At 40.0% G+C, this 15,112-nt stretch overlaps 1 protein-coding gene across 3 annotated transcripts in view; it reads left to right on the top strand.

The window, feature by feature from the left end:
- The first annotated feature begins 1,007 nt into the window (after nucleotides 1-1,007).
- pip4k2aa (phosphatidylinositol-5-phosphate 4-kinase, type II, alpha a) overlaps nucleotides 1,008-15,112 on the top strand; it is a 31,892-nt gene continuing 17,787 nt past the window's right edge. For 2 of the 3 annotated variants that reach the window (XM_051410517.1, XM_051410518.1), the window contains exon 1: nucleotides 1,008-2,050. In XM_051410517.1, the coding sequence (XP_051266477.1) occupies nucleotides 1,910-2,050 (141 nt within the window). In that variant the 5' untranslated portion in view covers nucleotides 1,008-1,909. The remainder of the gene's footprint in view (nucleotides 2,051-15,112) is intronic. The other variant, XM_051410519.1, reaches the window with a different exon arrangement.

The following is a 15,112-nucleotide window of genomic DNA, read 5'->3' on the forward strand; positions in this document are numbered from 1 at the left end:
TATAATGAGGAAGTTCTGACGTTAACAGTGCTGCGTGTTTATTTGACACACTGACGTAAATGTAGTCAAGGGTTTTTATTAGTCACACACAACCACAGCAGATAAATGGTACACTGACACACACAAAAAAATGCAAAAGACACCAAAATAAAAACTGCAATATAAAGACGGACTGGCGTTAGTTGTTTGTGTATATTGATCTGCTAATAACCATATAGGTTAACTCATGCAGCCTATATGGTTGCATAAACAGGTAGACTATTGCAGACATTGTGTGAGTCAGTGTGGTGTGTGTATGTGCGAGTGTGGTGTGTGTATGTGTGAGTGTGGTGTGTGTATGTGTGAGTGTGGTGTGTGTATGTGTGAGTGGGGGGGTGTATGTCCCTTGCAGGTCATAGAAATAGTATTGAGGTAAATGCGCCGCTGTGAAGAGTGAGTCATAAAACAAATGAGCCCCATACAGCATCAGCACACTGATGCCTCCTGCTCTTACAGAGGCCCTGACACAGCAATGTGCCAGTGGAAACAGCACAGTATGCACCAGAAAACCAAATGACCTCTAAAGACATCACCTCTGGTGGTGTGGGACATTATCGCTCTGCTGCCTGAAATGAGCCTCAGATTAATCAAAACTAAAGCAACCCAAGGATGGGGGATGGCTGGGATCATGTACAGTTTTTTTTTTTTCCTGCTAATGCATTATTATCACACAAGCTGCAAATACGCCCACGCACGCACGCACGCACGCACGCTCACATCCACAGGCCCACCTGAAAATGGCATTAGTCCTCCACTGAATGCTACATTTTCACACTTAAATGTGATTATTTCTATTTTTTTTCCCTATTCATTCATAACGTCCCACATGTCGATACAGAATTGAAATCGAAATGCACATTCAGACCGATATAAAAACGACTCCTGTGCGCTATTAAAAAGCAGAGAAAAGTAGCATAGAGGGGAGGGGGTTGCAGCGAATCAGCGCCGCAGACACTGCAGAGCGCAGGCTGTCACCTCCCCTCCTCCGTCGAGCTGTCACTTGACAGCAAGCACACATGAACCTCAATGCTGCGGACGGAGCTGACCACCCGTTTTCATTCACGTCTAGATAACGGCTCCTCGGCGTTTTAATTCATACGGGGCCTAAGGAAGTGACATGACACCCCCTGTCATCTCTGCGGACTGACCACAAACGCGTAGGAGGGCTGAGCCGCTCGCTGGTTCAGAGCTAATGCTAATAGTTAGCTTGCAGGCTAGTGGTAGCTCCCGGTGTAGCTCCGTGCCGTCGGTTGGTTGACGTTACACAGCGGGGTCGCTCAGGGGGCGTTTGGATTGCCGTTCACCACCATTGATGTGTCATTTTAATAATGTGTTTTGAGGCTGCATGATAGTCTGCTTCTAAGTTGTCACGGGGCCTCGCGTTGTTCCTGTTTTATGACTTTTTTTAAAAAAATAATAATAATTTTACGGAATTTATCGTTGGTGTTTGCTAGCTAGCGAGCGAGCTAATCGGCTATGCTAACGCCAGCTCAGTGAGAGCTCACATCGCAGGGGTGCTGAGAGCTCCGGACTAGTCGAGGAAGGAAGGAAGAGAAGTGACTTATGATGTGGGCTGAGGGAAGCGGCGGACTGTTAGGCGAAGGAGAGCAGCAGTATTAGCTTTTTTTTTTTTTTTAACACATCGCATTTTCTCACATTAGTCCTGGTCGAGGTGGGGCCACAGCGTCAGCCAAGCAGTGTGGGACATTGGATGAAGAATAGAATTGGGGCACTTTGATTTGCGAGCTGGGTAAATGAGTAGTATCGGTATTACTGAGTCGTGAGCTGGTGGCCGCTGTGCCAGCTTCAAGGAAAGACACTCTGTCAAAATTATCGCACAGACTGCAATAACCAGCCAGGTTACTTAAAGATGGCTTCGGCGAGCAGCATTGCCGCATCTATTGCGAGCAAAACGAAGACCAAGAAAAAACACTTCGTTGCTCAGAAAGTGAAGCTCTTCCGTGCCAGCGACCCTCTGCTCAGCGTGGTTATGTGGGGAGTCAACCATTCGGTGAGTCAGACCAACTACTGTCTATATGATCATCCACAGTTATGTCTCCCTCGACCCTTTGATGTGCCACGTTAAGCCTTATTTGCTGTCAGCTATCATCCTTTGTATTTCCGCAGCTGATTGACAAACACGAGATGACAGCTGTCCAGCGGTTGGCTGTAGTGCTGTCAATGTAAATGTGTGACTGGCTGCAAGTGCGCTCAACTCATTCAGCACATTATTACCTATGTTTGCCTTAGTAAGCTGTGTACAGTTACATTTCACATGATGTATGCACGGTTTCTATGTAAGCACTAAAGTGTGTGTGTGTGTGTGTGTGTGTGTGTTTGAGCACTGAACTCTTCTTTGGCTTCCTGTTGTGCACATGTAGGATAAGCTCCTAGGGCCTGTGTCATGAGAGATCTTCCCATGCAAGACAGCTTATCTCTGCTCTCTTTCTCTTCCTTTGCTGAATATTTGCACTGGGCCAACACTCATATGTCTGTGGGAGAGCAAACTTGACTAGCAGAGCACATACAGATATTTCTGTCACCAAATCCCAATATTAAACATTTTACCAATGTTTTACACACATCATTTTAACACACAAAAAGATTCACTCTTGCTGTCTTATTATAATACCGACTTTCCTCGTCCTTTACTCAGCTTGCTTCTATTAACCATAACATGGTCAGTACAGTAAAGGCAGCCTTTTTACTGAAGGTTTTATCTGCTGTTTTAGAATGAGGATAACTGTTTTCCAAAGTGTAAACAAAAGAGCTGAGCAGTAAGTGAGCAGCAGCACTCATTTATTCCTTCAGTACGTAAATGTCTGTTTATGTTAGTATGTAATTGTTCCCATGGAGTAGCTAATTATGTAAAAGATGACAATAGTATAGTTTATGAAATAGAAAAGACTAGTGGTCCTTTGATGCAGAGTACTGCTCTGCTTTCTTGCTCTTTAGTTATGTCTGCCCATGGTTGTCCCGCATGTGGGTGTGTGGCAGTGGTTAGCAGACAGTATGAAACACTAGAGCCAGCAGTGTTAAGCAAATTTAGCAAATTAATTGATCATTTGATGCTTTAAGACTAGTTCGATAACACATGTCATTTGCAAATCAATGTTGATTTGGTTTTAAGTTAATGGGTCAGAGAAATGCTTGTACAAAATAGCCTAATTACAAGTAAATACACGGGCTTGACATTGGATAAACATTTTGTGAAACTTTCTAACTAAATGGCCTCTGTAACTACAAAAGTGGGTTATGTCAAGGTTGTAAGCCAATTTCTCCTACTCAACTTACTATATACTGTATACTATGTCTGACATAATCTTTTTGGTATTTGCAACTACAGTTTCTTATTGTTGAAGCAGTTTGGCATGTCTTCTCATGACGTTAGAGACTGTTCCCTTTGACATATTTAATAATATTGCAATTTTTGACTAATGTACCAGCTATTTGTGCACAGAATAATTTGGCCTCTTTTGATCTACTTGTTGTTTCATGTTGCATTGAAAACTCATGCATTAGTCTGTTTTGTCTAACTCCATGTCTCTGTATTGGATTGAGGAATCCTGGGGCGTTTGGGGGTCGTTACCTACCAGCTTTGTCAATTTAGACAGTAGCATTTGATTTTTGGCCTAGTGTTAAGGGTTGCAGTTTAGTGTGGATTATGCAGCCTCTAGATAGCCCTATGTATGTGGGGCCAAGACAGCTAAAGACCCAAAGCGGTTATTCTGTATCTAAGCTGTAGTCTGTCGATAGATTACAGTCACCTGGCTTTGGTGTTAAGTCTGAGGGGGCAATCTAAGGTTGGTACACAAGAGGTTTACCTTCATGCAGTACTGATTGACCGTTCACTTTTTTTAATGTCACTTGACATTCCTGTGAAAGATGAACTTTGATACATTACCCAGTCTCTTTAGTTGACATGGAATATGCATGACATGCATTTCATCAGATATGTGTCAGCTAGACTGTCATCCTACAAAGCACACAAAATACTTCCCTTTAATGGTATAGTTATGTTCTACAGTTACCTATACAAGTTTGGAGAATCTACATGTTCAAACTGTTCTCTTGGATTGCGTAACACAGGGCTGCCGCCAGCACATTTCCTTCTTATGCCTTAGGCTATGTCCCTTGCTTTTTTTCCCATTACTTGATAAGGTACTCTGTTTTTCATACCATTGGCAACATAAAAATGACATTCACTACCAGGTCACCAGGTTGAGACGCCAGGTTGCAGTTTGAAAGTGTTAATGTAAGGTTACTTACTTACTTTGACACTGCAAAGGAGTCAATAAAGGGAGAGGCCTGAGAATGCAACCAGAATGCAACCAGACTGCAACATGCAAACACATGCACATGTTCTGCAAAATGTAACCCCCACCCCCCATAGCTTGTCAGTCAAAAGCATCCACTTTGGCTCCTCCTGAAAACCAGACTTATTACTGTGTTATTGCTCCAGGAGGACAATGGCAAAAACTGAACCTACGAGGAAGGCCACTTAGTTACTCTACAGAAGAGTCAAAGATACTACCTCTCTATTGGTCTAATGAAGCAAATATGTTATGTAAAAGGATTTAAATGCAGTGCCAAGATGCATAGAAATGAATGAGACGTTTATATGGCTCAGGACATTCGGTGTACGTCATCAGAATCATTGTTGTGTTATGGCTGAGAAAAGCCAGCGATATGCGTTTTGAAGTGTCTGTGTGGCAGCTTTCTGAAAATAACCTTCGTTGACAGGTAGCCCATTTTTACATTAATCCTAATACTTTGAAATTCTACTTGCATCCCTTCGAGCCTGAATAGGTTACATAGCTCATGGTTTTACAGAAATGGATTGAGGCCAAAGCTAAAGGTTTTTTTTTCGCTGGATCTCAGTTGTAACCACCGAGGCTTAGTGGGTGCAAAAGCTCAAACAAACTAGAGTCTACAAAATCAATCTCAAACTCATCATGACAAAAGCATCTCCTGGTTCTAAGTCTGCATGATATTACAAATAAAGAAAAAAATAGCTATTGTCTCTCTAGGTTCTATTTTTTGCTGCACCTAGTGGTATACATATTATTATAATTGGGCTGCCTCAAAGTGTACTCTGTCTTTCCCCCTTGAAAGTAGTTTTCTGTGTCACTTCACATAAGTATGTATGACACAACCGTTCTCTCACACACATGCTGGGAATGTGCTGACATGAACAAAATACAGACTAAGCATAATTGTAGCTCACAGGATTTGCCAGTATCGTGTAATACACTGTATATTCATGAAAAGTAGTGGCTGTCACATAAAAGTATTTAACAAAAACCCTCTAAATCTTGGCTCTGTGATACGTTACCACTCTTGTCATGTTCAGACCCGAAAGTAAAATGATCCTAAAAAAGACAAAACATTCTAGGGATGTATTAATAGCCCATCGTGGTTGTTAAAGAAGAGAGACATCTTGGGAAAAAACATAATGGGTGAATGTTGCAAACCCACTGCAGGAACCTAACCCTTTTATAGGTAGTGGTGTTAACTCGTTGGATCAGGCACCTGGGGACAACACAGACTATTCGCAGGATTTATTGCCATGGATTTAGGCCTTAACAGCATAGTTCATTTCCGAGACAGATACAATCTTCCTAGCTACCGCTGACAAGCTGATTCTAAAAATGTTTCAAGGTGCTGAACACCTTGTGTCAGAAGTTTTGTTTCTGCATGGAAAATGGATCAGAATCTAAACATTCACACAATTTGCAAATCTGAAAAGGGGATATAGCCCTGGCTTGTCTCTCAGTTCTTTCTGTAAGTCCCTGGGGTGTCTGAGTGCACTGTAGGAATAAAGAGGTGTCAGAATGTGTTCCATTTATGGTTTTTGAGTCATATTTGTCATTGGCCGGAGAGCTGCATTGCACACAGTTCAAGGCACCTACCACTGTGTAACCATAGCTCGAAGTCCAGCAGCTCCTTACCTGCTGTTGCATGTCGTCCGCCCGTGTCCTTTTAAAGTAAAGAAGATAATTGTGCTGAGCTGATGTTCCACATTGCGTTTTATTGTCACAGGCCTGGAAAGTTTAGTTTGTAACACATTTCTCTTTATTGTTAAGTACAGAACTAATTCAAGAACTGAAAAGTGTGAGTTACTGTTTGTCTTTTTCAGTTTCTCTCTTCATACAAATATATATATATATATATATATATATATATATATATATATATATATATATAATGAAAAACAATTTTTTGTTGATGTTGTATAGTTTAGGGAAATATTATGCAAGTTAACATTTTAAGTATTTCCTTCCCTTTTTATTTTGGGCTTCCTTAGGCTTTACTTTATGTTTTTCTTAGTGCTGTTCCTTTCTTTCAGTACCTCCATTAAACTCTCCCCATCCTGCAGGTTCATTCACTATTTTTGTCATTGCCCCTTTTTGTGTCATCTTGTCTATCTGGCTCACTTTCATTCCCAGTACCGTCCCTCTCTCCTTTCTTTGCCCTGTCCTGCCTCACTATGACTAAGAGTAGCTCTGTCTGGTTCTGTGGATTGCATAAAAGGGAAATTCTATAAATATCTGCAGGAGTGACCTACAGCTAATATGTGTGAGGATTATGGGTGAAGAAAACAGAAAAGCTGGAGCCGTACATCCTGGCAACCTGAGGCAATGACAGATAGAGGAACTTATGGAAACGTCTTGTGGTTTTTGTTCCAGTGTGTGTCTCCAAAACCTTCAAACAAAACATTTTCTTTTATGTTCGCTCCTGCATGCATGCAAACATGTGAGCACATGCCTACTTGTGTGTTGGTGTGTGTCCATCAGCACAGAGCCACCCTGTGGTGGCACGCTCCTGCCCAAGTGCAGTGTTACAAGTTGCTGAGCAGCTTGATTCACCCAACACGACCGGCCATATACCATAAGCCACTGTATCCTTTAATAGGTAGCCTTTCGTAGCACCAACTGAGCAACAGACATGCTGAGCTGTGTGTGTGTGTGTGTGTGTGTGTGCCTGTTGATGACAACTATAATTTATGTATTACCTGTTTCCACCCTAGTCTTGTAGCATTTCACCATGGGCGTCTGTTGTTAGGAGGTGCTGACATTGAATAATAATTGTCTTAATTATACCCTGTATAGGTATGGTATACCCTGTATAGTCTAGGGTAGTCTTAGACTTGGAAACACACATTTCCATTTTTTAATCACGCACTCAAGTGGTGTGTGATTGAGTGACTGACACTGACTAAAATAGACTTGAATGAGCTGTTAGTGTCTGATGTGAACACAGACGTCTCACAAGTCAGGGTATGACTATTATAAGCTTTTAATTGCCCTGCAGGTGTCTTACTAGGTAGTTTGTTGCATTTGTCCAAGGCCCTGTTTTTCTCTCTGTCTCCGTATTGTACCCCTTGCACCTGCACACACAGATGCTTTTTACCTTAGCACTGCTCCACTTGTATCATCACTTGGTATGGCCTCATTATGGCTGACCACTCTACAGTGGTTAGTGAAAGGGAGAAAGGGCCACCCCCGACACTGAAGTTGTCAAAGTTGTTCCACAGAATTGGGTCACAGACAGGCTGTCATGGTCACATTTTAAATAGTGAGTTATCACTACTGTACTGGTATCACGCTCTCTAAATGCATTAAAGTATTGCTACACCAAAGATAAGGTTAACTGTATACAATGTACATATAATTAAGGGGTTTCCCATTGTGCCAAGGTATTTACAATTAAATATATGTTCACTTGCTATATAAATACCTTGATCAAAGTCTTTGATCAGTTATTCAAATCCTATTAAATTTGAGCTTTTTAACCGTTTAAAGTGGAAACATTGTCTTACGTAGATGGGATTTATTAGGCTTTTCCATGGGATTTCAGATATATTGATAAATAAGACACTGATGATGGTAACTTTCACATTCTCTACTTTTTTTTTTCTTCCTGTTTTGTGTTAATTCCTTTTCACAACCTAGTAGCCAATGATACACACACCCCGATACCATTGTTAAACAACATTTAGGGATTTCCATCTAAAAGGGCTTGAGTTGGATCTTAGGATAAGCTGTATTCTTCTTTATGTGGATATTGTTAAAATCACTTGAACTGTGAATAGTTCTGGGATACATAACAGGTCAGGTGATGATGTAATAGTCTTTTGGTAATTGGTAAGTTAAAGGTCAAGTCCACACTCAGTACAATCTACTACAGCTATAGTTGACCTTTGATGCTCACTATCTGACCGTTAAAGGGCAAATTTCTATTTAACTGGGTGTGTCTATATACAGTATATGATTATCTTTGTGGTTTGTGAATATCATGTTATGTTGTGGTCAGCAAGTGCACGAGCTGATTAAGGCTCAGTGGTCTGTTTGTTTCTTTGAGCCATTCCTTAAAAAGTGCAAGACTGATGATGTTGAATAAGTGCTTTGATGTATGTATGTGTGTGTGTCTGTGTGTGTGTCTCTGTGTGTGTTTGTGTGTGTTACTTAGGAAAGCATTTCGATGTGTATGCTGATGAATTCAAAGCTATGAATACTGTATTATAATATTAAAATATACTGCACTAAATACTAGTGTGCTACATAGGACTGGGTACCAAACTTCTGTACTTGAATGGCACAGACCAAATTGCATTGGTACTAGATGCAATTCAAGTATCGGAAAATGTCTCTTCATTCTGCACCAAATTTTGATACTACCGACAAGTCAAACTCATCAGCTTCAGTTCACCAATAACCATGCAGCTGGCTGTCTAATGTTACTGTGAGATGCTTATCTGCACAGAAAACTCAGTGAATTTGGTGCTTATCCAGGTTGAGTTAAGTAAGCAAAAACTTAGCTCCTCCCTGGTCTTTGAACAACTTCCTACTTTTAAATGAATAATTGTACTGTAATTTATAATATTTTTGTTTTTTGGTATTTAAAAAAAGGTATAATTCAGAACCATATTCCCTACTTGTATATTTACACCTCTACATATTGGTTAACTGCATGTTGAGTCTGTTTTGATTACAGTTTAATTACAGCCACTTAGACTGTAATATCTTAAGTATGTCTTAAGTAGGCATAGAGGAAATGCACGCTAATCTGCCATGCTGTCTAGGAGTCGCTTATTCAGAGCACACGTCCCATTTCCTCCACTGACAGCTTGACACTAGATCATTGGGCATGCTGTAAGATGACTCCAATGGAAAATATATAATGATGCTGCTGTCTCTCTGTATACCCCTCTGTCTCACCTGTTACAATGTGTTCACAACTCATCTGTTTATCTTTGCAGTTACTGTTTATCTGTGCAGTTACAAGACAAATACATACGTATATTACATATTTGTCTTTGTAAGACGTAAAGTTTTAACTTTTTCTTAAAATGTCAAAAATTGGGTATTAATCAGCAGTAACTTAACACGATGCCTATACAGCTGAAAGCAAACATGAAACAGTAAAACGGAGACGAAGGACAGAAACTAAATTTCAAACCACAGAGATTTAGTTAGGAGCTACAAAATTACAGCGACTTTTAAAAACGTGTTTCTGGTCTCCTGTGAAGATGCTAGTTAAGTCTCGGAGCGCACACATGTATTTTGAGTGGGGGAAGGGGGGTCGTAACAGCTTGGCTGCGGTCAGCGAAACAACATCGCAGCCCGCTTGGAGGCGGGTCAGGCCCTACACCGGAGAAGGTCCATCTTGGCCACGGCATGGCAAAACACATTTAAACTTGTAATGGAAATGCAAATCAGCATGGCATGGTTTGACTCCGGACGGCCCAAAGTACTAATGTAAAAGCCCTATTAGTCAGTTAAACCACCTACTGATGTGTGCCTGTGTTTTCTTGTGCTTGTGGCTGCACTGTGGTGTACAGTGAGACATTAAAGTCCATCTGATGTACAGTTAGTAAACATAGATCTCAATCCTGTGAATCAGATGAGAACCAATCCAACCTTTTTTTATTTTTCACGTATTGACACTGAATAAATCAGAGAGCAGTGGATCACTTTGACACGGAAACTACAGTATTGTGAGTAAGTGAACCATGGAGTCCCCAACATAAACAGCAGCCACCAGTTTTAAATAATGATATCAGCGGGTCATGCAAGCATTCGGTTTAAATGTGGTCACTGTCACATGTTTTTAGCGCCATTTTGCAGAATTAAAATACTGTAAATAGAAAGATTGGATCAGACAGTGAAGCTATTGGTATTGGTATATCTGATTTGAACAAAGGTGAATTTCAAGAGGAACTTGACAGAATTGCCACATCTGTATAGTGACTGTATATACTGGTGACACATTCGAGTTGTAGCTTGCAAGTCAGTAACTGACTAACTAAAAAGATAAAAAAAAGATAGTCATAGCTTCCCTGTCATATGTGTCCCTCCAGGCTGCACGTCCTGATAGAATGCCTGATTAGTCTTGCTTGGTTTCATTTCTAACTTTGGGAGAGGTTTCGCTCCACTCTTTCATTACCCTTCTATAGCTTGCACTGAACAAATTACCCCTATCCTTTGTATTACCAGATCCCGATTTATTTAGCAAGTGAAGTGTGTTACAATCTCACTGCTGTCAACACTATCTGAGGGCTGTCATCTGCCAAAAGCATGTCTGTCATTGTTCAGAGAGATAAGGCAATGCCATGTTGCTGACAGAGCACACTCTCTTCACCAGCTTCCTGTCCAATGGAGCAACAGCACACACTTACTTAACTGTGGGCCGGAAAACCAGTCTTCATCACCATGGAGACAAACAGGAAGTGGTGGTGTGAAATTTGTCTGCAAGTTTGATAGCTGCAGGAAGATAAGTATATATGCTAGAGGCATCTGATTAAACAAAACTAGAACTACACTATACTCAAGATAGAAATGATGACAAGAGCATAGCAGATAACATAGGAGTACAACGTTATTTATTGTAGATTAGGTACTCCAAGGGATGGTAAAGTCGATGTACTGAATTAGCCACACCTCCATGTGGGCACTTGCAAAAACTCAGGTCAATGTCACAATGTTCAAAATCAGTGCTGCACCTTATATCCAAACCACAGAATGGTACTAACAGTTTCTGTCAAAAGCATGATCTGTGAAAATATTGCTGTGAATTGCATTAACATTCAGTACACTAGTGTCCTTGCAGACGTACATGTGTGCTTGGTAAGATCAGGCATTGTCTCTGCCCTTGTGTGAAACACAGCTTTGTTGATTAAGCGACATCTCCCCACTGAGTACCCAGGATGCATCTGTGCTATAGCATCACTGTGACGTCTGTGCCTGTCACACCAGGGCACCGAAACATACTCGGATATGGCATCTGTGGACTTGGATCCCCTGCTTACTCTGTCTCTTTAATGCTCTATTTTCCATATTTTTTTCCTCATGCTGTCTGCCCTTTTCAGATACGCTGTCTTCTTTTTTACCCATATATTCTTTTTCTGTTTTTTTTCCCTCTGTCCTTATCTGTAAGGTTTCCTTCCTAAAAAATATCTCCTGCTATTAAATCCAGCTTCAGTAAATGATGCACACTAATTCATTGTTCTCATTATTCTTCTCTTGTCATCTCCTTTGCTTAAAAATCCTAGAGGATATTTAAATTGCAGCAATATTTAGTTTGAGTTGTAACTCTCCCCTGTAGTAAGACAACAACAGAGGTGTTGTATGCAAAGCAAACAGGTTTGTTCTTGAAACGCGACTGTGCTCAATTTGCACATGTTTGCTGAGCTTGTTAAAGGCAAAGCTGCAATAGTGTACAAAAGCAGACCTTTGCCCATCACTGGACAAGCTTTTCCAGACATCAGCATTAAGACCTGTTTTACATTTGACCAGTCAAGCCAGCTTGGGTCATTTATTTATTTTTTTGTGGTTACACGCAAACGATGAGTCCTCATAAAACAGATTGAAGCAATCTTTTGAATAAAAGCTTTACCACTACACAGTAGGTTAGTCTGGTATATCTTTATCGTTTGTCTGATACGGCATTTTTGCCAACATACTGGCTGCTTGCTGCCAGCTCCTGTCTTTGAGTGTGTTCAAATGTTTGTGCTTTTAAAAGTGAGCCAGTTAAATCTACTTTACTTAAAAGCTACCAACAACAACAGTACCTACAGTACATTTTCAACAAGGACAATATCACAAGAATTACATTATAGACATATCGTACAATATATGGACATACATTAATAATTTTTGCTGACCTCAATATCGCCAGTTGTGTTTACATAAAAATCTTACCGACATTTTAGCCAACATGATGCCAGAATGAACAGCAGGGCTTTCCCTACCGTTATAAGGCCTGGGCGCAGCGCCTAAGCCGAATGAACAGAAAAAAGACTAAGCTGAGACACGTTTTTTACAGTTCCTCCACATACTGGCATCAACCAGAGAGAAACTGTCTTCTTTTACTCTTCCACTGTAGATGTAGTCAAGCGCCAAAAAAATACCCCATACATTGCATTATTATGCTACTGTATCATCATTATATCAGTGGAATACAATGGTCTTGAAATTACAGTATTGTTTTCAATGTATCATGTTAGGTGTAACTATCACCTTCACAGATGGGGTAAGACCCATCATTAATGGTGGTTGTTTCACAATTATTTCTGTTGTAACGCCAGGGCTCGTAATTAACTTTTTTCCTTAGTGTCTCACAACTTTCTCTGATGCTACTTTCAACTGTCTCAGACTTAACAACCATTGTCCCAAATTGAAGTTCAATAAAATCATCACTGCAAACTGCATTACAAATGCAAACCTGTTTCTGATTGGTATACGTTGATGGCAATTTACATACGCACTCATTGAACATTTTTAATATTTAGACATTGTATATGTGAAGCGAAATGTTTTCTTAAAAATGTACAAAGAGAGAGAGAAGATCAAACAAACAGTTTAAATATTTACAAGCTCAAACTAACTATTTACATACAAGCTATAGGAACAACCTAATCCAGAGATCCGGAGAGAGAAGGTCAAATGTGCTCCACCTGCCACACCTAACTGACTGCCTGACAAGAGGCAGAGACCCTGACGTTGTTGTCAGAAGAGCTGTGCAACATGTACAGGAATGAATTGCAATCCAGTATATTGGAATATATTCCTTGCCTTCTCACTGATTGGTAAATCGCTAATTTTGTCGCTAGTGGCTTTTTAGGAAAAACTAGCAAGAAAGTCGCCAACACTGGTCACTCACAACACCTAACAATTAAAATGATATTCAATGACACATAAATGTAATAATTTTATTTGTAATGATACATTTCTCTACTGCCCCTAGCCCCAACTAGCCCTTGATCTCTGACCGGGCAGTTACCGTGCGTAAGTCAGTGTCTTACAAGTATTTCGTAATCCTTAATGTTAAAAGTCTACTTCTAAATACAGCTATTGGGTCACAGGAATACTAATTTTAGAGGCCATGGAATCAAGTAGGTACTTTTCCAAAGTCAGCCTGTTAATCGTAATCATTCTGAGGGCATAAGCTAACTGTAAACATCCAATTTAAAGTTTTAACTATGCATGCATTGTATTGATATTAGTCTAAAACAAAAACATGAGCATTAATATTGTGAACATGTTTAAGGCTTCTTAAAAACCATAAGACTTCTTAATGCCCACCTGGAGTATGCCAAATGCTTTCATGGGTCAGTCAGTCTTGCCGAGGCCATTCTCTGCACCATCTGCTGTAATACTTCTGAACATTACATGGCTGTAGTCAATCCCCAATGGTGAAAAATATTCCTCTGAGGCAGCTGCTGGAATTGCGATACGACACCACCTCTTGTCTTTCTGCACAATCCTAGCTGTGAGCAATGTATAAAGCTTGAAGTACATTTGGGAGTGGGACTGTATTGTAATGGAACACACACACACGTTTTATGATTAATGTTACAGTCAACTCAAGTTTGAGTGTTTGAGTTTATTTAGTGCACCTACATTACAAGTGTGCTCGGTGGAATGACAGGTTATTAATAGATACATACAACCTGCCAGCACCTATGCCTGCTGCGCCAACAACCAATACACAAGCACGCGCGCACACACACACACACACGCATCATATTTGTATCAAGCTGTGCCTGAGTCATAACAAATGTCAGGTTTACGTATTACAGCGATGTGACACATGGCCAGCTCCAAATGGAAACTCCTGCAATGTACCTTATGTGTTTGAAGCCCCGCTGTGTATTCAGTTTGCAAGGTTTATCAAAGTTGTTTTTGCAGTTTCGCATTTTGTCGGATAGCTATAATGATCATAAATGTGCAATCAGTCATAATCATTTAAGTATTAACGGTCCTGTTAACAGTGTAACTCACCTAGTGGGTCACAATGTCTAGTATATTTGTGGTCATAAGCAAAACTCAAATCATAGATCAAAGACATTCATTTATTATTATACAACACAAGGTAGTATGAAATTAAAGTCTGCAGTCCCTTAATACCACATATCGAAAGAGATAATTAATATTATAGTAGAATAACATGAAAGACTATAAAATAAAATAACACAACATACAGTTATATACAGAGATGTATACACCCAGTAAATAATTGAATTTGCATTTGGGAAAATGTAAACAGCAGCATCAAGATAGTAATTTTAATATTGTTTAATTTTCACAAAAAAAGTTTGACATTTAAGAAAGTGTCCATCAACTTTCAACTGCGTTTGAGAGTCTTGCCAATCAGATGTTTTTAGAAATAAAGCTGAAAAAAATGACATTTTTAAAAACATAGACATTACTACAGCTAATACCATACTAACCAACTTACTTTAAGAATGTATTTTAACATCCATATGCAGAGAAATGCTCATAGAGAGAACTGTCATCAACACACATAGAAACAAAATTGTGTTATCTGCTCTTGAATCGAGCACACTCAAACTAGAAGATTAGAAAATTGCAGTGCATGACAGACTGCAGATATTAAGATTATGGTTCCTGCAGCGACACGTAACTCTAGCTTTCATTCTACATACATAGTGAAAGCCCTCGCATATTCTAGTCTCTCTATAACAAGCAAGTCGTTCTCTTGTTTTTATTGGTATGTTGAACCGAAACACCTTGAAGCTTCAGCAGGTCTGGCAACATTTTCACTTGCC

This window comes from Dicentrarchus labrax, unplaced genomic scaffold, assembly GCF_905237075.1.
Source record: "Dicentrarchus labrax unplaced genomic scaffold, dlabrax2021, whole genome shotgun sequence".
Lineage (NCBI taxonomy): Eukaryota > Metazoa > Chordata > Actinopteri > Moronidae > Dicentrarchus > Dicentrarchus labrax.